Source organism: Anas platyrhynchos, chromosome 2, assembly GCF_047663525.1.
Source record: "Anas platyrhynchos isolate ZD024472 breed Pekin duck chromosome 2, IASCAAS_PekinDuck_T2T, whole genome shotgun sequence".
Classification (NCBI taxonomy): Eukaryota; Metazoa; Chordata; class Aves; order Anseriformes; family Anatidae; genus Anas; species Anas platyrhynchos.
The window spans coordinates 79,018,791-79,046,307 of NC_092588.1; the positions used below are offsets into that span (position 1 = coordinate 79,018,791).

General features: G+C 37.2%; 1 protein-coding gene across 1 annotated transcript in view; it reads right to left on the reverse strand.

Annotated features, from left to right (window-relative positions):
* Nucleotides 1–27,517, reverse strand: part of GMDS (GDP-mannose 4,6-dehydratase) — a 404,838-nt gene that overhangs the window by 318,377 nt on the left and 58,944 nt on the right. Inside the window, exons 3-4 of the mRNA XM_027451691.3 lie at nucleotides 25,186–25,273; nucleotides 20,353–20,462 (exon numbers count right to left, since the gene is read on the reverse strand). Coding sequence (XP_027307492.1) covers nucleotides 20,353–20,462; nucleotides 25,186–25,273 — 198 coding nt within the window. The remainder of the gene's footprint in view (nucleotides 1–20,352; nucleotides 20,463–25,185; nucleotides 25,274–27,517) is intronic.

Consider the following 27,517-nt stretch of genomic DNA (forward strand, 5'->3'; position numbering starts at 1 on the left):
GGCTCCTCTTGTAGGATGTGTACATCTACTTACGTTGATTTGTTGAATCCCACTTGTGACAACACGCAGCTACCCACTCCAAACCTCATGCTGCAGTCACACCATTCCACACATTATCCCCCTAAAACGATGATAACATCAGCGGCCAGAGCAGGCAGCACACTCTCAGAAAAATACTAGGGCTAAATCCTAGATAGACCGAGGCTGAGAAGCAGCTAACAGATTTTTACTCTAGCGATTTCAGAGCTCCATCTGGGAGGACAAAGTCAGTTTTGGTGGCAATGACACAATACGAAACCAAGTGGAATCTTGTTAAAGACACATTTATTCCTTGCCTTTTTAAACTTCAATTTTAGACCATGACATGGCTGCTTAAAGATGTGCACACAGTACATCCAAAAAAATTTACCTACAGATGCAGATCTTTAATAAATACCACTTTTTTCAACTCTGTAAACAACTCCGTTTTTCCCCTTCGAGTTACTCAGAATACTAAAATCCTCTGTTACTTGTGGCAGAATTTTCCTCCCCCTTTTTCTCGGCAAACAATTCAACCTTCTCCAATACATTTTAAGCTTTAAGTAAATATATTAACATCAAGGTAAAACCAGCATAACATATCAGGTCTAGTAACTCAATAACTGCATATACGTTGTTCCGGCGTGCCTTTTGTTCAGTTTTGTGAACAGCTTGACATCTGTACTTTACCGTAACATTGCTGCTGATGAACAACAAGAAAAGTAATACTCAAAGATTCTCCGAGACAGAAAAGTAAAAGAACAGAGGCTCTGTTCTTCAAAGCCTGAAGAAATTTTTATAGATGAAAACAATTTTTGGTGCATCTGTTTGCATCATAAATCTTCAAAACAAATTAGCCGTCTAAATAAATCACAATAGAATTATACAGGACTTCACACAATGAATTGCAAAGATTGTAACAAGTGAGCATCACACCATTCCACATATCAGAACTTAAGGCTGCCTTCACTTCCCTACAGTCATTGGTGAGAGAAGAGTTAAAACTCTGGAGTCCTACTTTTAGCCTAGTACTTTAACCGTTAGAATATGTGCCCTTCTAATCACCCTTTCACTCTTAAATTTTTTTCAATAATGTTGATTATTTCACGGCTCCTATCTGCAGAACTCTAATGCAACTACAAGAAGTATTTAAGCTTAAGATTATCAAGTATTTTCAGGATATAGAAAGCAGGAAACAGCAACACATTATGTAATTCAACCATTTTATACTGCCATAATAAATATTTAGAAATTCCAAGACTCTAAAGAAGCCCTTCGTGCACAGTATCAGCATTCATCCCTTCAGGGTGTAACATGCAGACTGCTTCTCCATAGGGAGTTTTATCTTATTTCATTTTCGTACTGCATTCCACCTCTATGTCGCCAACCAAATTGTTTCCTGTTTTATTGTACAAAAGACCAAGAAAAAGTTTAGCAATCACTATCTACTTTTAATGCATACTGATGAAATTACATACGGTATCTAATATACCTACTGGTATTTAACTGTAAGAAACCAACAGGGTCACAGAAGGTCTAGAGAACTGCATTATTACACACGTCTAATACTTAAAAATACTTAAACGTGTATTGTAATTACTTCATTTCCATAGCAAAAAAAAATGCATTTATAAAATGCTTAGCTCATTTAAGAAGGTGGAGTGTCACATAATTCAGAAAGTAATTTTTATTTCTTCTTTTAAGAATATTGCAACCTTGGGTACACTGTAGCAACGAATAACTATTACAAACACTGGCACAATCCTGCTCTTCTGAAAAGCCTAAGTCTAACTAGCTATCATGATGAGCAAGTTGGGAAAAAATATCTGTTCCAATTTTTAAAATAAAATTATCCAAATAATAATTTTGTGTTAAAATGTTGCTATCATCACTTATTTAAAATACTTCAAGCCTGAAATAAAAATATATCTACAAAAAACATCCTGAAATAAATTGTGACAAACTGAGTTACGGAACCATCCCACATCCTAACAGTTCGTTAGACCAAAGGGAGAACTGGAAGCGAAACGTACTAGCTCCCGAAATCTGCAATATCAATGTTACACAAAGCTTTGTTGGTCGTTGTTTCTAACAGACGTAATTTGTGGGTTTGATATGATTCAGATATAGCCAAACATTATATAATTAAAACACAGGGACCAGCAGCTCTTTCTGAAGAGCACACTAGTTAGCACATTAGTCAAAGATACAATGGAAATAATATCCCTCAGTGCAAACATCTAAAGCAATATCTGCATTAAAGATGGTTACAGCTGTAACCACTATCCTTGTGCCTATGCTTCTGATCCTGAGAGGAGTCACTATCATCTTGACTACCTGAATTAACCATTACTATTGGTACACTGAACAAAACAGTGTGAACATTCACTTTTTGGTGCATTTAATGAAATTACTGCCTTGCTTTCTATTCAAGTAACACAGTTCAGTTCCTGTACAGAAAGTGCCCCTGCAGGAAGAGGAGATGGGAGAAATCATGTTTTCTTCCTCCTATCAAAGGATCACGTTCTGGGTATGATAAGAAACATTAAGTGGATTGCTGATTTAACTGGATACATCAAGTGCTATATGAACCTGCAACAGAAATTAAAAAGTACCCTGTTGTCTTAGGCAAAGAGAAAGTCAACATAAAAAAAAACAACTAAAAAAAAATACAATGTTTGTTTTTCAAACAACAACAACAACAAAAAACAGCCATCTCCATTAGCTTAGCCTACAGTCATGTCATGTCTGGAGCATGCTAATAATAGTGCCTGACAAAGTAAAAACAGTTATCACATCGTGAAGTCTGAATTATTCCCACAGAACACAACACTTAAAAACAAAACTAAAGAATTTATTTTTCCAAAGCAGTTTTATAAACATAACCTAGTCATTAGAATATGCAAGTATGAAGTGACCCAGGCAATACTACTACTAAATGACTACAACACATACATTCTGCTAGGGAAACGTAAGCACTTCTGAGAATTGCTTATCTTTGAATTGCTATGTTACAGCTCTTTGCTTTGAAGTAGGAAGCCAGAAAATGAAAGCTGTTGCTTTCTTCACTTCATGTAGAACACCCATGGCCATGCACATCAGTTGCCACAACAGCAGACCTTGCAGAAAAGGCAGTAACACTGAGGAGCTACAGTCCTTGCTGCATATAACTTGAAATCTATGTTAGCAGCACACTTCCAATGGACAACCAGCACATCCTCCTACTTGTTGATGTGGTTATGCTCTGCCATTTTTCACTGTGGAAATAAAGACAATTCAGACAGAAGCAGATGGACACTCTGCTTTTTTTTTTTTTTTTTTTTTTTTTTTTAAGATTACACACCAAGGCAATCATGGTGTGGCAGTAAAACGGCAGAGGCAATTTGGTATCCACTCTCCGCTGCTCTCTAAAGCCCTTAAGTCAGAGGCAAAGCATGACAACGATGTGAAGGTGGTAAAGAAACCTGAGGACACAACTGGTTTGCAGCCAGCTTTGTTTTCATCTTTACGTATAGCATTAAAAAAAAAAAAAAAAAAAAAAAAAAAAAAAAAAAAAACAGAAAAATACCATTCCTAAAACACTCCATGGTAATACTTTTTTAAAAAAATGTGAAACCAAAATAGCAGTAGCATTAGGGCATAAAGGCTGTGTTATAAGTCCTAGATGGGACTGAAACAATCCAGTCAGGTACCAACACCAGTTCCACAGCACACATTTCTGTATGCTGGAGATCTCTCTTTTCTGAGCAACACCTGAGAAACATACAGTAAAATAATTCCATTGTCTTCTATAACAATGTTAGTATAGTTAAAAAAAGATTTCTCTGTGGCACCTATAGTATCCAAAGTATTTAATATACAGCAAACAAACAGCCTCTCTTCCCTGCTTTCCCTCCATGTAGGCACATATGCAGGTATAATTTCTTTGACTTTCTTGATCGGGGGCCACACTAGCCAACAGCTACCTTTCTTCAGGTTTGACAGGGATGCACAATATCATTCATTTTCAAAAAGTTTAATACAGAAATTTGGTTCGGAAAGTTGCCTGGAGAATCGTTTTCTTCCAGGAGGAAACACTATAGCTTAAGATCTGACTCCTGCTAAGACCTGCATTTGGAAATCATAACCCTCTGAACTGATGCTGTGGGTACACAGCTGTTGCGGAGCTCATGTTGTGAAAGGTGAAGATCATGTCTCCAGCACCTGGGATAAAGCCCAGATACGCCATTAGTAAACAACACATTCTGAGAGAGGACTTCATAGAAAAAGAGAGATCTCAGGGTGAATGTAGTCACAGCATAACTGCATTTATTGGTGAGAATGAGGCCAGCTTCAGCTTTTGCATACTTTGTGGATGTGTATTTATGATGAGTCACAATTTACTGTGCATCCATTAATTTTATTTTATTTTATTAATTTTAAAAGGTGAGGTTCAGACTCACTTTTAGTCCTAAAAAGAAATAATGGAACGTTTTTCCAGGACAAGGTAACACAGTTTGAGGGCAGAGAGTATATAGAAAATCAGTTCCTCTGTCAAAGTGGAAACATGTGCACATAGTAGGCAGGCAAGGTGATGATGTTTCTTTTTCAAGTTTCATTGTGCTAGTATCATACTGTTTAACATGGAGACAAATAGGTGGCTTCCCCCACTTCCCCATATGTATCCTATATTCCGCTTCTAACCACCTAAGAAAGCCAGACCTGCAAAAAAGTACCCAGAAGTAACAGTAGGTTGCTACAGATCACTGAGCTTTTGGTATCTGTGTATTTTGGATTTTTGCATCTTATTATTGTTGAAGATAGTTGTATGCACTGGACCCCCTGGGATAAGGTTTGGCCTATTTTTCAAGAGCTTGAAGATTAGGAGGTGGGAACAGATGGTTCTAGTCAAAGTCTTTTAAATCAGTTCCAAAGTGTAACATTTTCACATACTCTCCATGCTTACCACCCATCTAACAAAAAAGAAAAGAAAACTTAAATCAAAAAGTGACAGAAGAAGAGGGAAAAAAAAGATGAAAGACTAATTCATTCAGTCTGGCTTTTGTACTTTTAACTTGGTAAGTTTTAATAGTAATGCAACACCCAATCTACTACACTTGTACTATTATCATTACATTTAGCTCATGACACGACAAATACTTGGAATCTTTAGCATTATTAATGCATAAAAAATAGCTTTGATAGCATTCCAACTAATTCATCTGTGCCACACAATGCAACTAAATACTATAGCAATGCAGTTGAACGTGCATAGTGTAGTAACTAAATTTAATAAACAATTAGAGCACTCTTTTCTGCTCTGTCAGTAATATCACGCATCTTTTATAAAACAGTTTCCCACACACTGTTATAAAAAACAGGGAGAAGGAAAATAGAAATTGAGATAACATACATCTAATAGTTATAAAAAGAACAATGCATATAGTACACCCTCCAGATTTCACTGTCTGTCAGGAAAGCAATTTATCACTTTACAACACTATTTTAATCATAACTGCAATATGTTTCTATGTTAAGAGAAATACAGAGACTAGAACTCTACAGATCTTTCATTTTACATAAATCCTTTAAATTAGTCATTTACAAAATAACTATTTCCCGATCACCATCTCATTTTCAATCACAATTTCTTAAGCAAAAATTTTTAAAACTGGTTCTAAATGTTATATGACAATGTACAAGTATGTTATTACATGTACTAATAAATATCTTACTAAAGAAACAAAGTACAGATAGGCCAGTACAGACTGTCAGAAAGATCTATGCTGTTTAGATTTGCATTTAGAGGTTGTACCTAAGTGCGCGTTTGCATTTACAGGCTATGCCTACAAATGAACGGTGCTTCATTTTAAACATACACCCACCTGCATTTGTATCAAACATTTAACTACAATTTTATAGCATAAGGAAAAATTATATTAATTTAACAAGTATAGTTTGATTTGATACAAATCTAATCGCGTTGTACAAAATACCTTACATATGCTGAACGCTAAGCAAAAAAAAACACCAACTCATGTTCAAGGACATACAATAAAAATGCTGTACAAACAGCAGTCCAAGTAAAACCAAAAATCATGTTAGAAAGCTTAGTCTGAAGTAAGGTATCTAACAGTACACTAGTGGAAGTAGACCAAAAATATCGTTACTTATCAACTGCTTCATTTAAAGCCCTCTCTATTATCACATACTGCAGTCCAAGAGCCATAAGCCACACCAGAGCTCTCCCAGAGCTTAGAAGACACAAGAAGAAATATCTTCTGTGCTGGCAGTCTTGCAGTATAGTCTACACAACAGGTAGAGATGAGCACACAAATGAACTGAATGGCACACCTAAGCAAATTTCTAGTGATAACCAGGTTTCTACACATGCACATATACCTTGGGAAGTTCTTTTCAAACTCATAGATATAGTGAATGAAAGCCACTTGAAAACATTTGAAAAGACTTTATTCATAACATTTAATTATAATACGGAAAAAGTTCTTCTTTAGGAATTTAATATTAAGTGTTCATCCTTCCACACCCTACAAAAGTGCCTGTCGACTTTAAAAAAAAAACAACAACCATAAATTAAAACTTAAGCTACATCTAAATTAAGGTTCAATTACCTGTTTGCGTTAAAACATAATTATGTTTTCAAGACATTGTTCTAGTGACGTTTAAGTCTTCAAATTATTTATACTCCATGGCATTAGAAAGCCACATGTTTTGCTTTATTAACAGTACGCATTGTGAACATGTTAACATCTAACAGTAAATATGCATACATAACATGTCATTAAGAAAGATACCCCCTCCACCCCCACTCCCCCCCCCAAAAAAAAAAAAAGTTAATATTTGCTTACAGAAGTCAACTTTAATCTATACGTGCTGACAGAAAGGGTAATATATAGCAGACAATTTTTTTTTTCTTTTCTTATGGGTCTCACCATATTAAACTTTCTTTGCTTCCCCTCCCACCTACTCTTTTGTTTTAAAGCAAAGCATTCTTGGATTAAAAAAAAATAATTCAACTTTAATATGGAACCTCAGAATCAATGGCAAAATCACCCTTTGAATGAGGACAGGTTTTCATGTTAGATAGTGTTACATGCATTTTCAACCATTAAATTGCAAAAGTATTACTGTTCTTAGATTACTAAATATACACTGACACTATCATAAGTTATTTATATTGATCAGTTGCATGTCATTATTGTGAAATTTTGTCTTCAACATGACTTGATGCTAATCATCAGATTTCCAATTATTTATTTTAAGTTGAAGCACTGAAAAGAAAGTTCAATTCATTTGCTTTGATTTTTTTAGTATAAATAAAGAATACCCTACACTAATATTTATAGAGGAATTCTAGTTCAGTACCTTAACCACAAATATAAGGCAATGAATTCTAAGTAATAGAGTACTCACATAATTTAAACAAGGTTAACAGTATGCAATTCTCAAAAACTACCTGAAGTTTTGGTCTTCATCTGACTTGTATGGCATTGTTTTAAATCTTAGCAACTTAGCATCCAGTGTTTAGAGTCCAACTTCCTAATGCGTATTTCTCATCACCAAGCTATTTAATAAAAATATTGCAGCAAATACAGTAACATTGTAGCATGTAAATACTTGCTAATTTCATACATTAAATAACAATACTGAAGCATCTAAATTTGACAAGAGAAAAATTCACACTACCTAGAAATACTAGCATCTGAACAAAACCAAAGTATTAGGCACAGAAAAGAGCAGTGACAAAAAAAAAACACAAGTTAGAAATACTCCCAAGCACTGTACACAGGGTCCCCTCCATTGACTTCAGTGGCCTTTGGATCATACCTCATGACAAATCAATTACCTCTATTCTCTTTCAGTAGAACTACTGCCACCACCTTCAGAAAAAAATCTTGTTTTCCAAAAGACCTGAAAGGTGATTTTTTTTTTGTTTTGTTTTGCTTTTTTTTGTTACAGAATTGCGTAGTACATTTGAAAAGAATTCTCGTTTATCAGCTATTTACATACCATATTGTTTCAATTAAGTTGGACTTTTTGAAATCAGCAGGAAGAATTATATACCATTTTATTTCAGATAAAACTGACAAGAACTGCTACTATAATTGAAGTTTATACATTGAAGAGATTACAGTGTAGAAGAGATCAGTATCATAAATAATTAGCATCTTATATTATCCTCTACTCAATGCAATTCTTAGTCTATTTTTGGTGGAATTGGTATTTTAGATAACATGGTTTTAGTAAACAATCTTTTACTAGCTCCATACACTCAGTGTGCTGAATGTATACAGTGTTTTCAGGAACTTTTTTTTTTCTTCAAGCTTTGCAATTAAATTTTACTACCCAGCTAACTAAATACATAGGTCGCATATATATGCCTTGTAATTAAAATACATCATTTCTAGAGGATGTTCTTTGCCACAATGCAGTTTTAGAGACAAGTCAAAGGAAGAAAGTATTACAACAGCATAAAATTAGAAATGCTCCACAGAACTCACTTATTACATAAACACAGAAAAAGCTTTTAAAAATCTAGAATATTAAGCATATTAAAATCTTTAAAGCAATGCTTCAAACTTCTAGCATCCTTTAATTTGTTTTTATATTCCTGTTTGATGCTGTGTTCTTTGTTCTGATGCTATGCCAGTGAAATTGCATCACCACGAAGCAACATTATGCAAGAATGTCTGGCTAAAATTAAAATGCTATTTCTTTGCATCACAGTTATAGCAAAAATGCAGTTTAGGCATTCACAATGCAATTATTCAAGTCAATATATTCAGTAAATGCTTAATGAAAAAATAAAGCAATGGAAAGCTAGTATGGATAGCTGTATAGCAAGAAAAGCCACCAGACTGCTCCTCCTTTTGCTAATTACACTCTGGAGTCAGTCTGTTGCCAAAGATGCTCGATACAGCTATACATCAAAAAATGTCAGAGAAAAAAATAAAAGAAGTTGAAGAGTTCTTAACACAATGAGTTTAAAGAGGTATTTTGCGTGATAGCTTATTGTTCAGAAAAACACCTAACTCCTCTGCAAAACAAGCTGCACATTAGGGCACAAACATTGATCAAGATTTTTCCCAGACCCAAGTGTTCCTAATACATAGTTCTTCATTTCTGAGGAGAACCAATCCATTTCCTGAATAATGTTTTTCCGTCTGCTAAAGCGTAACACAGCAGCATCAAAATAAAATATAACTGTAGCAACACTAAACAATCTGATTCCTGATTTGGACAGACTCTGAATAAATACCAAGTGGACACTGTTTACAAAGTAAACACACATGAAGTAAACAGTTATCAAATTTATGGAAGAGAAACAGTTAAAAAGCAAGGACCTTGAGGGAATCTGTATAGAATTTTGCTAAAAACAGGAGAATGTAAATGATCCAAACATCCCAAAAGGACAATTTACTTTTTGCCTTTGTTTTAAAACATCACTATGTTGAACAATGATGTCTATTCTTAACATTCCCAAAATTTATTGAAACTCATGAAGCAACAAGAAGTTTCATTTCAGTTAAAGAATTTAAATTGTTTCATCTTCAATTCCCAAAATGTTACAGGAAAAATAGAAACTTGTGTCCACAGAGTGCAGTAACAGTGAAATTAATCCCTCCTAATGTAAATAAATGCACGCTGTCATTACTGACCACACAGAATTTCTTAATCATAGGTTCTGTGATTTTAAGTGTGTACATCTCACTGCGACAATTCTTTAACAAAATCACTGTGTGCTTTACGTTCTCTGTGCTGCTTTATGCTGTAAAAAAGCCAAAGCATTTCTACAACAAAATAGTTTATTTCGTTGTGCATGCCCATAAATCACACCAAGTAGCTTTAAGATGCACATTGCATTTCTTCCACTGATGAGGGAAGTTGAGAGGATGAACATACGTTTTTAAAACTGCATAAACCACAAAGCCAAGCTTACACAGAACAAAGAACAAATCTAGCATTACTCAGCAAGAAGAATAGAAACATGCACGCACACATACACCCCAGCAGTACTAATGATCCTAAAGGGAAAAAATACTGCTTTGTTATGCAAATACACCATTTCAGAAATTGAGAAAATTAAATGATGTCATTCAAGCTAACATCCTTACCTCAATGGAAAGGAGGCAAGAGACACCAACCCCCCCCCCAAAGCACTCATTTCAATGGTGTTTTGCTTAAATAGGATCCTGCAGCACTTAGCCCCAAGAAGAACTGGGGAACAAACTTCGGAACTGCTTATTTTAAAAATATAACATCTGTTTTTCCAACCTAGTTTATCTGAATAACCAATGCAATACAAGTACTATCATGTATTCACAGGTATTTCACAGAATTTCATTTACAATGCAACTTAGTTAATGGTTTCTAAATATATAAGAACAAGTATATTTTTAACTCCAATAATTTAATGTACAACAATTGAAGTGTGCTATGAGGCACAATAAGGATTTTAAAATGTGATATAACAAATTAATTTGATACTTAACAAGAGTAAATGCATTAAGGTAGCTTCATGTTATTACTCATCTAAATAAAATCACATGTATTCTCTAACAGCAGTGCTTAACGTTCAAATAACAGGCATAGCATATAATTGCATATAATCAACAGTTTCTTAGAACTGTCAAAGCACTTCAATTTTAAAGAAAAAAACGAAAGAAAAAACCCAAAACACATGCAGACTTACTCTACAGCTGCATGAACAACAATTTAATCCTAATGAATAAACTCCAGAAATCAAAGCTATTCTATATATAATAAAACTATGGAGAGTGAACGATACCGAAAGTCACCTACACTTCTGTAAACCTGCATTACCCTCTGATCTCAGTATGCTGTAGCAGCTAGCTTTAGCTGATACACTTCAAAGTGAATTAAATGCTTTTCTTCCAACTTCTTAGAAATAAATTATGCTATAGGTTGTTTTTTCATATTAGCCTGCTGAAGGAGGTGAACGGATCGCTAAAACACCAAGTATGAGAAAAAAGAAACATTAGTTATCAATAGAAACCTGCCAGGTATCACCAAGCTGTTGTTATAACAGCTTTTCAGTCAATTTGGTTACAAAAGCATCTGCTTCTAGAAAGTAAAACTTTAATGAGGTACATCAGAAAAATAAACACTGAAGCTATGCTTACACAGGATGGTAGCACTCACACAGCCGTATCAGAAATAAAGTGCTTTATGACTAAGACAGCACCCTATCTTGGTTTTTCCAGCCTTGACATAATCTCTAGACTACTCTAGTCACACTATAATATTCATTTTTAAGGCTTCTATTCTTCTACAAGATCTTAAAATCCCAGGTCTTGAACAATCACTGCCATCAAAGTCAAAGCCTTCAATATAGACAATTCTACCTCTATCCTGAGAAAGCCCTACTACAAAATTTTAGAAGCAGACGAGCATACAAAAGCCTCTTTAATACCTAGATGACCGTGTTTTGCAGCCATTTATTTCGTACATAATAAATACTAAGTCAAGCATTGTACAGCTATTATTAATCAAACACTTCTAGAGACAGATCTGCACCTTGGCTCATTTTAACAGCAAATCTAATTTGGGGGATCAGGGCATAACAGACTGCAGCTCTTTCGGAAAAAAAAAAAAAAAAAAAAAAAAAAAAAAAAGCTGACATTTGAGCAAACCTTACCAAAGAATGCTCGCCTGACTGAGGACTGACATTTCCTTTCTCTAACTTGCTTAACTAAAAAATAGGCATTCTGGCCAATTCCTACAGTACCCCAAGGCAGCTGTATATTACTTTCAGTTGCAACTTGTGAATACTTTCTTTTTCTTTCTGTCTCTTTATTTTGACATGCATATTATGTTAGCTGATTTCAATCATGTTGCATGAGTGGATGACATACCTTAAAAGATTAAGTTTTGCCACCTGGGACTATTCCAGAAATTCAGTACTTTATAGCATCTCATACCCTTCTTCATCCTCTTTGCGCTCCCATTATCAATAGTAGCTTTCTTTCCTATTTTATGCCTAACTACAAGTTGTTCAAGGCTGTAGTTGATACAAGTCAGCTTGAAGTGTCATTCCTCTTTCATTCCCATTACACGATGTGGCTGCCCTATTGTATACAACACTCTGCTGCCATCTATTTGACAGAAAAAATACAACTGCATGAATGCCACAAGTGTTTGCCTTCCCTTTCCACCAGCTTTCTCTTCCCCTACAGCAGCTGTTATAGGAAAAACTATCAAGGACTTTTTCATCACTTCCCCCTGCTCATCCCCAGATTCAGAAATCAGTTCAGCAATTATTTTCGCACTTAGAAAGTGCTACAATTCAAGGAGAGATGCACAAATTATATTAACATATATTTATTAACCATTCAGTTTAACATCATTTATGTCCTTAAACATGATTCCAATTCTGAAATTTGTTTTGAAGCTTTTTTTTTTTTTTTTTTAAATTTCCTTATGTAGTAGCAGAGCTAATTGAGGGCTTGATTTCAACAACAGCTACCTAGACCTAATCAGGGCCATAGCTCCGAATGAACATGGATTCTACTGCAGCCCCCTGCTACTACACCAGATTCAAAATTCAGAAGTCAGTCAGGAAGTCAAATTACGGAGCCTTAAAGCAGAAACCACACACAAAGCAGGAGATGAAGGAGCTGGTACTTTATCCGTCATCAGGGTCACAAAGATAAACACCACTTCATTCATCACAGGGTTCAGCCTGCTTTGTATGCAACTGCACAACACAGGAACAGCAGTTAAAAAATGTCCCTTACTTGCATTTGCAAGAGACACCCACTGAAGCCACAAAGAAACCTGAAAGAAATCTATAATCTTCAGTTACAGAACCATGACATTGTGCTATTTAATTTCCAAGCCATGTGGAAAAGTCCTCAGTCTGGTCCTTTTGACATCTGATTAAAATCTAAAATACTTCTTAGTTTTTTCAAAAACATGATTATTTACATGTATCACGTAAAAAAAAATGAAAGCAACTTATTAGTAAAAATGTGCTTTGCATTTACCCTGGAAGTGATCCGTAAGAAAAAACAAAGGCAAAGATCAAAAAAGCAAAACCCTAACAAGTTATCATAGAAACCACAAATAAAGGTTACTGGAATCCAAAAAAGCATACAAATTCATGCTGTTTTCTAGAGAAAGCGGGGGGGGAATATTCCCTGGGAGCATGAGCAGGGAGATTTTTGTTGAGGGAAGGGGCAGGTAAGGAGAAAGCAAGAGAGGTAGAATAGGAGGGCACAGAGACAATACTAACACACAGCAGTCATGAGATATTCTGTGGTGTTAAAACATGCCCATAAACATAATGCCCTAATTTTCTCATTGGTATTGACATAAAGAGTACTTGGTTTGGGGAGCTATTTGTTAACGCTTATATTTGCTAATAACTCTAATACATGCTAGTAACACCGAGCGTGTTATTCCATTGTTCTTTTCATGTATTCGCAGCCATAATGCCTGTATTTAGCTATTAAAGTTAATCTGCTTAATAAAATTAATAGTGGCGCTAAGCTACTAAACATTTTGGTTTAGATCTATTTAGTCTGACCATACAGGCCACAATTACAAAGACCGTGTGAAGTGCCATAAATATTTAGTGGGTCAAATGAAGAACCCTACAAAATGGCAATTGTTACTTATTACTGGAATTGCCTTTCTTTCTAGGCTAAACGCAAAATCTGTTTGAACAGGTAATGTAAGTATTACATTAAAAAAAAAAATCACGCACAATAATTCAAGTGTAAAACTAGCTAAAATTTGATTGCTTAAAAGGAGTCAGATTGCTTAAGGAGTTTGTAAGCTACACACAGAAGAACACTGCATGCAAGCGTTGGAAAGCAGCACTCAGGAGGCTTATTCTGCCCTCTGGTGCACTACAACTTCATCCCACAAGGACACAGCATCCCAGACAGAGCTCAGGAAAACACCCGAGTAATTCCAGTAGCCTCACGTTAAAGCGGTTATAGGGTGTGCTGAGCTACATTAAGACTGCTCAGCACTTGACAGGATCATATCCTTGGTATCTACCAGCACCAGCAAACGCCATAAAGCATTCTGGGGGACAGAAAGTAGCCCAGCCAATTCTTATTCCTCTGTATTTACAGCAGAGATACTAATTGCCCTGGCTAATAACCAAGACACCATCACATGAGGCAGTGTAAAAGCACGGAATTTGCTGTTTTGCGTAACAATTTTCGTGCAAGGCTGTGTTTGTGAGGCTGGTGTGACAAGCTGCCACGACCAACGAACAGGTGACAGGAGATGGACATGTACCCAAGCATGCCACAGAGCATGCTGCTAGAGGGCTGCACGGGGCGATCCTAAGCAGAAGTACCCGGGTACTTCTTAGAGAAGCCAAAGGTTCTCTATTTATAGCCTTGTTATACCACAAATCAGGTTGGGGAACTAACTTCTTGGCTAATAACGTGAACGGCCATACATGCTAAATTAGGAGCAATTTGATATCATCTTGAGACAATAAAATATTCTATAAAGCAGAACTATAAAAGTCTTCAACTCCATAAAATTAAGGTACATTAGGCCTACTTTTGCCTATGAATAAGTATTACATCTCTACAAAAGAGTGCTGCTAATATTCTTTTCAATTAGGTAGACTGGATCTTGTTACACAGAACAGGCAAACTACTTGTTTTACAAAATGCAAAAAATCCATTTGTTTTCCAAGCAGCTGTGAGCTTCTGCGACATTTATAACAAAACCTACACAATAAAACTACAGCAGAACATGGTATACTGAACAGTAAGAACCATGAGGTACAGTATACAAAACATTCATTATGCAAAATGTGATGTACAATTTAAGCCTTGTTACTAATGCAGGATTTTAGAAAAATTGCAATCAATTCCTTGAGTTACCTGGCCTGCAATTTCACACAGGTGAGACTGCAAACTAAAAAGCAACTTTTGCCACAAGTCAGCACTGCAGAACTAGAACTATTTGCCTAAATATACAGTTGGAATATGAGCACATAAGTGGCATTAAGATTACTGATTGGTATCGATTGGTAATAAAAATCCACCCTACAAAGTAGCAGGGAACATTTCTGTTTAACAGACTACGATACTAAAACAGCACTTCTCCAGCACAAAAAAAAAAAAAAAAAAAAAAAAAAAAAGGAATTTTCAGAACTAATCTACCAAATAGGCAATGCCTAACTTAAAGTTACTTTAGTGCAATGTTACTGAGATGGTTAAAGCTAAACCAAACCAAGTTTAAGGATTTTTAAAATAAGGGTCCTAGCAAAGAGCTGTTCTATAAAGAATGCAAGTTCTCCCGAACTGGCTCAGACCTTGAAAGCATCACAGCATCACAGAACTGAATCAGGAGACTTTGGTTCTCAGTTCTGCCTTACTTCTGGGCTATGCTATTTAAGGTTGTGCCCTGACCTTCCTTGTAGCTAAGTACTGACCAGACACACTGTGGAAGCAGCATCTTCATGAGACTGCCTCAGGGTAACACCATCCTCTCCTACATTGATTTTTCTCAAATTATTTTCAACTATTTAACTACATGAATATAAAGTGGTTGAGGAAACCAAACTGTCCCCCTAGTATCTACGATAAAACCCGCGGGAGAGAGACAACAATATTTCTAAGTATTTGATACACTTGTACCCTGAACAGAAGGATGCTAGCTTCAAGGCTGTGTCCCAAACACAGCCTTCCTCACCATCAAGTAACACAGCACCACATGCTCCCAGCAGTGTTCAAAAGCACTGCTACAACTGCAGGAAAATGGAACCAGAAAGAGAGAGGTGGGAAGTAAGAAGAAAGCCCTGTCTTCCATAATGTTCTGGACTCCTCAAGCCAGGCGCACTCCAGGGATGCAAGCAGGCTTTTCAACATGTAGTAGGAAGGCCTTCTTCAGCTAACTAGAAGAAACTTTACATTCATAGGCTTTGGTCCTCATGGAGGACTTTCACCGTCCTCGTATCTGCTGTAGGAACAACACAGCAGGGCACAAGCAATCCAAGAGGTTTCCTGAGTGCGTTAGTAAGTTCCTGACATACATGACTGAATAACCAACAAGGGGAAATGCTATAAAGACCTGATTCTTACAGACATGGAAGAACTAGCTAGGGCATCCTGGCATCCTTGCCTGCAGTGTCTGAGACTGTGGAGTTCATTGATCCTGAGAGGAGGGTGCAAGACACGAAGCAGGATAACAATCCTGGACTTCAAAAGAGCAAATATTAGACTGTTCAGGGATCTGCTTGGTACAATACCATTGGATACAGCCCTCAAAAGAAGAGGGATCTAGAGGAGCTCAGTGATTTTCTAAGATCTCCTCTTCCATGCTCAGGAACAGTCCATCCCAACGCCACCACTACCATTCCATCCAACCCCGCTACTGTGAGCTGAAAATTAATTCCTGCACATCTGCTAGCACCCTTATGTTTACAATGAATTAAAACTAATTAAAACTGAGCAGAATGTAGACTACAGATGAAGAAAATAAGCTTGTACACATCTTGCCAAGTAAAGAACAGAGCATTAACTGACTTTCTAAACATAGTTATGTGCAATTAAGATACTGCCCTTCAATGTTGCATGTGCAAGGAACACCTACCACAGAAAAGCCAACTTGTTTTCATCTCATAAAACACATTTGCTATGAAATTTCTACCAACAAACCCCAACCATAAGTAGGCAAAATCCAGGTTGCTAACTCAAAGCAATTTAAAAAAGTAAATGGAACAGTTGTGGCTATCTGCACTACAGACCCATGGGACTAGACTACTTAATACATAGCTACTAGGATAACAACAGCACCAAAACTGGAGTCGTTTCTTCAGTCCTATATGTAAATTGCTCAGTGCAGTTTAAAGTGCTGAAAGCAAAAGTAAGTACAACACAACTCAAAGCACAAATCTTACAGCATAGTCAACAGTGGCAGAATCCTTGTTCTTTAGAGAAAAACAGTTTCAAGTTTACATCTGTGTGCATCTACTGAAGCACTATGAAGAAAGGACTTTTTAGCCAACCTAGCATTTGGATAATTGAACTTGAAGGCATTTAACAGATGGATACAAGCAGAGTTTTGGTAACTATTTAGATTCAGCCATCTGCATGCTACCTATGCACAATGATCTGCTATTATTTAGAGTCAATACACTGTAAACAATTATTCCAACAAAACTTCAATGAAAGCAAATCATGATTAGCACAGTGGATTCCCAAAGCACCAAAAGCGAGAGCAGCAAGACATACAAAGACTGGATGGAGAACATGAGGCTAAGTTGCCTATTTAGTAGCTACGAAGTGAATGTGCTACTGTTTTCTGAACACCCAGTGCGGAAGTTACAGTATGGATAGCTAATCCCCATTCCTCATCAAAACAGACAGGAATGCACACTGGATAATTTGTTCCTACTGATGATATCATTCTGTTAAGTTTAGTGTTTTTAATCATGAGTAAGTTTCAGCCTTCTCTCACTTTCTCCCATGCACAAGATCAGATCAGCCTCTCAGTGACCTACTTTATGAGTCATAATCCTCACTATTTATGATTCAGAAAAACGTCTTCTCTGACAGTATTTCCCAGACTACCGTGGGTTCATTCCAAGAACCAATTTCATCTTCATTGGTTTCCTACAGGAAACCAGACCAACTTCCTATTATTTTGTTTTCCTTCATTTCAGCATGGGCTCACATAAAACTAACTGGAAGTGAGAGCACTAGAAAAAAAAAAAACTTTATTCTACATAAACACAAGCCAACATAAACACAACCAAAAAAATACTGAAGACGTCACTGGTTGAAAGTGACCTGAATGTGAAACAAACTATGATTAGAAGACTTTTTCTTCCTTCCCCAAACACCATGCATGCAGGTAGAAGGGGTAAATTTACATATGCAAAGTTTAAGGGCAAGAAATGTTCAGTTTGGAGTGAAGACATTCACTTCTAACAGGTTTTCAAGTTCTCACCCCTCTCCTCTTCTAACACTGGGAATTGTTTTAAAACTGTAAAGACTGTTGGACAGCTTTTAGGTACTATCAGTACCATAGTGCAGTCCCCCAGTCAGCTCTGTCAGGCTTGGGGTACCTAGGTTCTTCCCCTAACTACAAAAGCAGAAGCACTCCCTAAAGAAGCCCCTGCCTAGACTTCACCTACATGCAGCAGGGCTTCTTAACATTGTTTAAATATTGGTCTGCTGCACTCAAGCTAGCTTCTGAAAAAGCTGTTTTGACGTCCCTTCACTGTGCTCCAAGGCGCTTTGGATCTCTAAAAACCAAGACTCAGCGCCAGATCCACACGGGCTCAGAAAGTTCATCCAGTGAAATACTTGAGGAATCAACTTTCCCAGAGCCCATGGCAGCGTTATGCAAGAACCTATTGCTGCATAACCACCACCACCCCTTTACTACCTCCCAGTGCTGTGATTTGAGCTGCTGGCAGATGCAGCAAGCATATGGATATAGTTTGGGTCTAGAACATCAGAACCATGTTAACAAGCCCTAGGGGCAGAAGCCAATTCCACAGAGATTGTTAACCAACGCACTGGTTTAAGAAGCAAAGTGCTGGAACACCCAACCATAGGCTGCAAATAACTTGCAAGTTTTGCTGGTTCAGGTTTCATTCTGCAAAGCAGCAGATAAACTGTCTTCTGGACCAGAGCTGCCCTTGGAGTCATGTAGTCTTGTTCCTACGATGCTGTACCCAAGCTAATAAACCTAACCAGATCCATGTGTAGCACAGAGCAAACTGGATAATTCAATCATGCAAGCAATTTGAAAGCAAGATTATTCCCATTTCATCTCTATATTCTGCCGTGTGCCTTGTCAATAACTGGAGTCTTTCAGCATGATTTCCTCATGGGTTTCCAGGCTTGCGGATTGATAGGAGCAACACATTGCTTTTTGTAGGAAGGCTGACTTACAAAACTGAAGCCAAACTCATTTTCATAAAGCTAAATGCTGCTTCAGTTTTCCCCTCAAGAGAGGCTAGGGAATTTTACTGCTTAAGAATACATTCTGTTGTGGTTTAACCCAACAGGCAGCTAAGCACCACACAGCCATTCACTCACCTCTCCCGGGTGGGATGGGTGAGAGAATCTGCAAAAAAGGTAAAACTTGTCAGTTGAGATAAAGACAGTTTAATAGGACAGAAAAGGATGGTAAATTAATAAAAATAATAGAATACACAAAGCAAGAGATGCACAATGCACTTGCCCATCACCTGTTGACCAATGCCCAGCCAGTCCTGAAGCAGCAGCAGTTCCCTGCCCATCCAGCTCCCCCCAGTTTTATTGCTCATCACGATACCACACAGTGCAGGATATCCCCTTGGCCAGTTTGAGTCAGCTGAACTGGTTCCCTTCTCCCACAGCTTCTTGTGTAGCCCCAGCCTCCTCCTGGCAGGGCAGCGTGAGAAGCTGGAAAGTACTTTACTCAGTGTTAAGTACTACTCAGAAACAACTAAAACATTGGTTGTTATCAGCATTATTCTCATCCCAAATCCAAAACACAGCACCATACCAGCTACTAGGAAGAAAATTAACTCTATCCCAGCTGAAACCAGGACACTTTCCTATTGCACACATTTAGGAAGGATGTAAGCATAACAATTTGCTACTTGGCCATCAGTTTTAGTTCGTAATCACAACATGGAGTCTGAATGAGGTTTTGCAAGTTTACCCATTAGTGAAATGAGTTGAAAATAAAGCAATATAGCCTAACATATGCAAAACGCAAATGGAAGTTCTCTGCTCTACTGTTCATACTCCATTGTGATACTGCAGTATTTGCCCTAGTCGAGTACTTTTTGTTTCAGTTTATAGAACTTGACTTTCCATTCAAAAATAGTAATAATGCCATAAGTGGTAGCAAAGCTGTTTTCTCTCTCTATAGGTCAGTCTTTCAAAAAATACCATGTGCATGAAAACTCGTATATGTGAAGCACTTCTGCAAGTGACAGATATATGCACCAATTTTAATGCAAATAGAATAATGTGGTTCTAACCATAGTCTGGCCTAGCTATATATTGTACAACTTTTCCACTAGGGTTGATCTGTGGCATGCTGTGCAGCAGAAGTTGTTTCAAACAGTAGAAAAATCAGACTTCTAAACCTAGAGATTTTGTTGATAGTGGTAATTTAACCCCACCAATTCTGATATTATATATTCTGTACCAAAACTCATGCAATAATTCAGCACCACAGAAAACACAACTATCTTGATTTAAGGCAATATTTAAAATGTTAAAGTGTTGTTAAAATTGGTATAAATGCTGCAGGCCAAAACAATCAAAGCAGTATACCACCAGTGGCAGTAATGAACATTCTTCATTTTCAGTGCTAGACATTACTTACCTTAACATGGCTCTGAGCTCCCAGGTTGTATATCTCAGTGGGTTTGACTTCATTAATGATCTTCACCAGGCAGGTGCTGTCCGTGAGGTCACCATAGTGCAGCTTCATGTCTTCAGAGTTTAAGAACACACCATTAATACACTTTAATGCCAAAACAATACAGCATTCTTGGTCCAGACCCTATTCCAAGTTTAAAGTCCAAATAAACACTTATCGGTAAAAGTTAAGAGAACATTGGATAAGTAAAATTTTGCTTTTCTTCTTCTTTAGGCACAGTATTGATATCCCTGCAGGAGTAATAAATATCATTTTAGATTATCTTCTGAATAATATGATTTACCTAGCAACATTTACATCATCTCTTCAATAGCTTACACTTCATTAACCCAAGTTATATAAATTTGATCAATGTCATACTGAATTTCAACCACACACAAAAAAAAAGAGCATTCTAGATTGGGGCTTCCTATCTTTCTTCTGCAGACATTTTTATGAACTTAAGCATACACGACAGCTTTCTCCTCCTTTCCAAATGATACCTATGTTTAAGCCCCTCACTGAAAATAATTTCATAACACAGCTACCAAAAAAAAGGTACAAAAATGCCTAGGCTTCCTGTAAGGCGAACATTTAGGTAACATTAATGTACAATTACGGTGACATTAATGTACAATTCAGTGCATGACAACTGATTTTGTATTTTCCAGATCTCGATACACAGTGGAAAGTTATTTCACAGAAAACTGTAACTATCAATAAAACATTCTTCATAGCATTACACACAAGTCTCAAATGTAGTTAGTCAGACAGCCATTGTTTAGATCTTTCCTGATTGAGTTTCTAATTTGTGTGTGAAAAAGTGCATAAGAACATGAGTACACTCCCTGTAAAAATTAATACAGCGCGTTGCAATGGCTTATTAACTTGTCCTTGGTTTCATTCTAGCCTGTCAAGACCTCATCCAAAAGTGAAATTTATTCTGATAAAAATAGAACTTACTTCCTCTTTAAAAACAAGCAAACAAATTATATCACCACACTGCTACTCATATATTTATTCAAAAAAAAAGAAAAATGTTGCAACTATAGATGAATTAGCCTTTACACTTAGATGCCATATTTACATTTATTTTCATTTGATAATGTTTTTGACTGTATTCAATTTATGTTCACATTTCCTTTTTATCTTGGAGATAAGATCATATTTCAGCACAATTCAGCTATCTTCTCAGTTGACGATGATCACTTTTTTAGGGGCAGAATCATCCATAGATGTAACCATCTTTCAACCCCCAAACTAAAACACAAGGTTTATTATGAGAGACCACAATTTTTAAAACGTTGTTCAGATATGCCAGTTGTGTTTTTAAGCTGGCGCTTTTTCTTTTAAATAGTTTAAGAAGGCAAGTAACAGGTCACGGTTCTCAGGTGTTCAGTTTTGTACATTCCTCCTGTTTCAACAGGTGATTAAGGCTCTTCAAGTTGATAAAGTCATGGGGTCCAACAGGCCACAATATATTCCTGAAATCTGCTTGCACGTCTGCATTGCTTGAAAAAAGATAGTTCTGAAAAAGACTTCAGACCCAGTTGAAACTGTGGCTAACAAGTAAGACACATTATCTTTCTCTTAAAAAAATAACTGACTACATTTGAGGGATGGCAAGCAGCTCTCTGCATACATATCCATTAACCACAATGTGGACTACCTTCATTACTGCCACTAATTCTACGTGAAAGAACCACACCATATTTCCACTTGCAAGGAATTCAACTCTTCTGCTTCCAAAACGAAATTCAAGTTCTGCCCATGGAGTGTAGCATGCACAACATCCCAAACAGTTGTAAAACAAAAACATTTGGATATTGATGTTAATCTATAATCCTCAAAACTGTTGGTGTTCAGATCACTGTAAGGACTGCTGTATTTTTTTTTCTTGCAACACTGAATAGAGACCACTAGCAAGCATTACTTAAGTGGTTTCTCCGATGGCAGTTCCTACTTTTTTCAAGACTACTCCATGGGCTGGTGGGAGCAGTGAAGAATTGAAATGCACCAGAAAAGAAAGCTTCCCCTAAGCAACAGGGGCAGTCCTGTTTTCCTCTACTTATTTCATCTGGGAGTTAAATGCAATCTCCCTGAGTGCTGGACCAGCCTTCTGGAGAGAAGGCTTTGGAGAAAGATGCCATCACAAGAAGAGGCTCCAGATCTGAAAAAGTGGCTTCCTCCCCAGGCTCAGCAGCAGCAGAGCAAAAAAGAGGTGCCACAGAAGAGCTCCCTCTTCATATGCTAAGGACATCCACTTCTGCCATCATCCCCAGGCCAGAGAGCGGTCTTGGAGCTTCCCAAAGGGAAGGGGGGCTGTCAGCTGGGTTGAGCTAAGCAGAGATGCTCTCCCATGGTTAATTTATATTTAAAGCTCTCACTGTGTGCCTATTTTGGTCTACCATCATCCTCAAAGTTTCTTGGTTGAATGCCTTTTTTGAAGGGTAGGTCTCGTTCATTTTCTGACCCATGAGAAAAAGAGGTCTTTCAAGAGTAATATGCTAAGTGGGAAGACCTACTAGAAATGGGGTTTACTGGGTGCAAAGACTCATAAATACAGATTAAATGTCAACACCTTTGGGTAAGCAGTGGTAGACATTAATAAAGTTGTTAACAAAGTTGTCCAATCTAAAAGCCTCCTCATCAAGCAGTAGCTGCAGGGCTTGCTTCTGGGAACCTTGTTTGCCTTCCTGTTTTTCCTGCTTTTTTGGGATGAAGAGAATCACTGTCTATGAAGATCATCTACCCCCTGCGATGTGTAATCAGTTCTTCATGGGAAGAACACATGGCAAACAAGTTTAGAGTTTGTTCACATCAACTACTATTGCTTCTTTGCTTCCTCTACTACTGCCTGGAAACTCATTGTTTCAAGCCAGTTGCCATGGAGCAGCCTTTCCTGAGATTCCAAATGCAATTCCTCCTCTTTCAATTCACATGGCTACATTCTTCAGTTAAAGGAAAATGAGATAAGTGGGGTGAAACACTTCAGGTCTGCTTTCTTTGTTCCCTTCTTCTATCCCTTTCCTTAAATGTTTGTATGCATACTATTTGTGATATGCATTTTCTTCTCAAATCACTTTTCATACTCACAAGATGGTCCTCACAATATATAGGCTCTTTTATTCATTTATTTACTTATTTAGCCTGATTTTACCTTGTAAGCCATAAATTTAAGTCATGGGATACAGTTCTTACGTTTCTCTTGTTGGAAACACAGGGTTCAGTATTCTTCATGAAGATATTTTAAGCAGCAATGTACAGTAAGTAGTAACTATTCACAGTGAATTCCACTGAAGTCATGTCCAAAACATTTTTTAAAGAGACATGCAAAGAATCAAGTCAAATCTAAAAGCCACATTATTTGTTACAATTTGTTAAATTATGTTCTGTTGGACCATGGTGGGAAGCAGACTTCAAAAGACATGAGATTTGCTTATGGCACAGAGATATTTAGCGATAACACCTCAAATGGGAAGGCTTTCTTTAAGGCAGCGTCAGCATGCACAACTTTACAAAATGTGCACAGCACGAAGAACTACATTTTCATTCAAAAACTCAGCCAAACGTCCAAACGTCTGCTGAACCGGAACCATGCAATAATTTTTCTCCTCATTAAACAAAGAGTTAACCTCTCCTTACAGTAAAATACCTTGAAACAATTGAGTGTGCACTAAAGTGTAATCATTTCTGATCTCCAAATTATCAGCAAAGTGCACAGTAAATTATTTTCAGCAAATTTCTAGGCGTAATGCTTTTCCATCAGGAAAAATGGGTACTCCTTTCCTTGGACGGGGACATTTTGAAGGTTTGAGCATTCATTCTTTCTGTCATCAGGAAGAATTGATCACATTTTATTTATGTCACAAAAGGCTGTCCTCAGACCTCCGTCAGATACTAAGAAGCTCATGATGAAACAAGTGGGGTGAAGAACATCAATAACATTTTACCCCTCCAAGAAGGTTCATGCAATAAATAGGAGGTTGCTGGGTGAACTGAAGAACCAAATAAATGCATCTTCTTGATACAAGTTGTTCTAGAAATAGTTCTGAGGAGAGCCCACTAACATATCATGTTATTCTCTTACTGTCTCTCTTACTGTACAATATTTTGTACTGTGTGAGTGGGACTAGCTCCATTGTGAAGTCAAAATCCATCTGCCAAAATATGGCCCAGAAACTATGAAGGGAGACCACAAAACTAAAAGAAAACTAGCAATTAAACAAACACCTATTTAAACATGAGATTTCATGCTGTCAGTGATGCAAAAGCCTATTTAGCTGCATCAATAACATACTGATAAATGATTTTTAGGTAAAATGTTTAAGATACCTGCCTCAAACATTTTAGCGTTCCAATATCTCAATGTTTTCAAACTTCTATAGCTCTTTGGAGGGCCAGCCACTTTGTAATTGCTACAATTTATGCAAGAACCACATCAGTATTTCTGTATAACAGAAAGTGTCTTCCTGTGCCCTTCATGTTTTCCCCTCTTGGTAATACACCAACACAAATGTATATACTTTGCCACATTTTGATCATAGAAAAATAATTACTTTCCTGAGATAGAAGCTAACGTAACAGGAGGCTTAGCTATTAAGTGTTTTTTTGTTGTTTGTTTGTTGTTTTTTGTTTTTTTCAAACAACAAATCCTATATGAAGCATGGCTTAAAAATAACTACTCGTTAATTCAATTCAGTCAGAGGAAACTGGGATTCCCTTCCTGCGTCTGGGAACCTTTCTTCACCAAACAAGCAGACTAAAAAAGCATTAAATATAAAAACAAAGTCTTACTTCCTTCAGTGTGAGCCCGCGGATTCTTATAGAGATGTTCAATCCGGCCTGTATTAAAGGAACTGGATCGACGAACGATTCCATGCACCTGGGGGTTAAACAAGGAAAAATATAAAAGGAAATAGTAAACATAAGAGGGGTAAATGATTTAAACTTCAAAACTTTTATGTTTGCAGTTTTGTGATATTTTAAGAACAGGAGACCCATCATCTCTTCCTTCAGACACATGTACCTTGTCCTTCGATCAGGTAATCAGTTCACCTCCATTCCTAATGGCAGACCTTTACAGTCCAAATCTTAACAAAATACTTTGAGATGTGTTCTGATGATGTCATTTATTTTAGTACCCTTGAGCGGTTTCACCTTCTCCCTTGTTGACACCACTAGCAGCCCAAGCATCACACACAGTACAGAAAACCCACTGAATTGCCCAGGAGAACCGTATCTCCTAGTGAGCTGAACTCGCCAACATCAGTAGAGTTGGAGAAGCAACGTGTGGATCCCAAGATAACTACTTCTACCTGCTTACAGAGAAGCCTTTCTGGAGTCAAAGGTGACAGGCATGAAAAAAGCAGGAGTTGTAACTAGGAAAAGGAAAAAGGTGGGCAGAGAGGAGAGGAGGGAAGAAAGTAAGGAAGAAAGTGCAGCAGCAGCAAGGCCCAAATATATTTTAGAAAACAGCGGTTATTCACTCTCTGGTGTCTTGGAAGAACAGACAGAACAGTCAGTCCTATTTTTTGCACTTCATGAGTCAGTGTTCTCAGATGGGTTACAAGACACACAGGCAAGTCTAAGACTGCAACACAGGTTGGGAATTTCCTTTAACCAGCCACGATAAATAAGTTGGTAAAAAAGCAGCGCTTCTGACTAATGTTAAAAGAAAAGCCTGTTTGTGCCTAATACATTAGATAAATTGTTCTAACACAGATCCTGTTCCTCCTTATGTAAGATAGCCTCATGCTTGCTGCCAAATTCATGTTAGCTTAGGTTACCTGCTCTAGCAATTGTGTTTGCACAAGTGAAATCAAGCTTCAACATCTTACTGTCCTCCACTTCTCACCATCCTTCATTTCTGAGGGTGATCCTTTTACAATTTGAGGCATTCAAAGCTTGGTTAAGTTGGTCCACCACTTCAGGCTCACTTCATGTTAACTTTACTTTCCTGCTGGTGAGAATACACCAGCAGGAAGAGCTGGTGCGCTGTTTTGGTTTTGTGTTTTGTTTTTGTTTTACACATGGCACAAGCTACAGTTATTTACACAGAGCACACTTTATTCCATCTTAAGTCTGAAATTTAACTGAAAAAAATAAAAGGTATTTACAACCTCAGAGTGAGACCAGCTTGCTGCTTTATGAATGACATTTCAGTGACAAGGTCTGTAATTATAGCTGAACAGATTCACCTTTACAACTTGCACATCAGATCTATGATGCAATTTCCTTGCATTAAATTTCTATTGCCCAGCTACACCACAGGCTCATAACATAGCTTGTTCCAGCATTCAAACGCTAAACATCCTGCAACCAAGCAGAATACCTATTTCTTGAAGATCAACAGGGAACTGAGATACATGGCCACAAAAAAATGAAAAATTGTTTCCCAAACAATGAATGTATCAATGTACGTTTTAAGTTCTGTACTTAAAACCGCCATCGAGATAATTCCTGGATTGTGTGGACGATTTGTAGGGACATATGGTGTATAGAGAAATGTTTTCAAACATGACACCTCCATAACAACTTCACTTTTGCAAAAGATGCTGGTAATGCTTTGATTACTGAAATGAACATCCGTTTTGCTCAGCAAAACAAGACTTCACCATTTTACAGTATCAAGTTATTCAGAAGGAAGTTAACCAAAATACTTCAACTGTCCTAGCAAAATCAGACATTTTAGCCTAAAATCCAGATGAGGTCTCTGATGTCTCAATTCTCTCTGAATTAAATCATGCTGAAAATCAAGTTCACACAAATGATTGACCAATAAGTCAGACCTTGCCAGCTCAACGCTTGATGAAAGATTGCACTTGCAAGAGCTTTGAGTCAGCTGAATGACTGCGATACCAACATTTGACCAATGAGATGTGTTAAATGCAATCACCCCAGGACTTCAAAATGCTTCAAACAAATCCAGGGAGCCTCTTGCATCCAGCAATTACAAGAAAACAACCCCAGCTTTTTTTTTTTTTTTTTTTAACCTCCCACTCCTTTTTCTGGTATGCACATACAAGAGAAAGAAAGCCTGCCAAATGCTTAATCCATGACAGCAATATTACTGTAAAAAATGATGAAAGGTACCTTTGTCTGCATGGGACAGGTGAAATGCAAACTT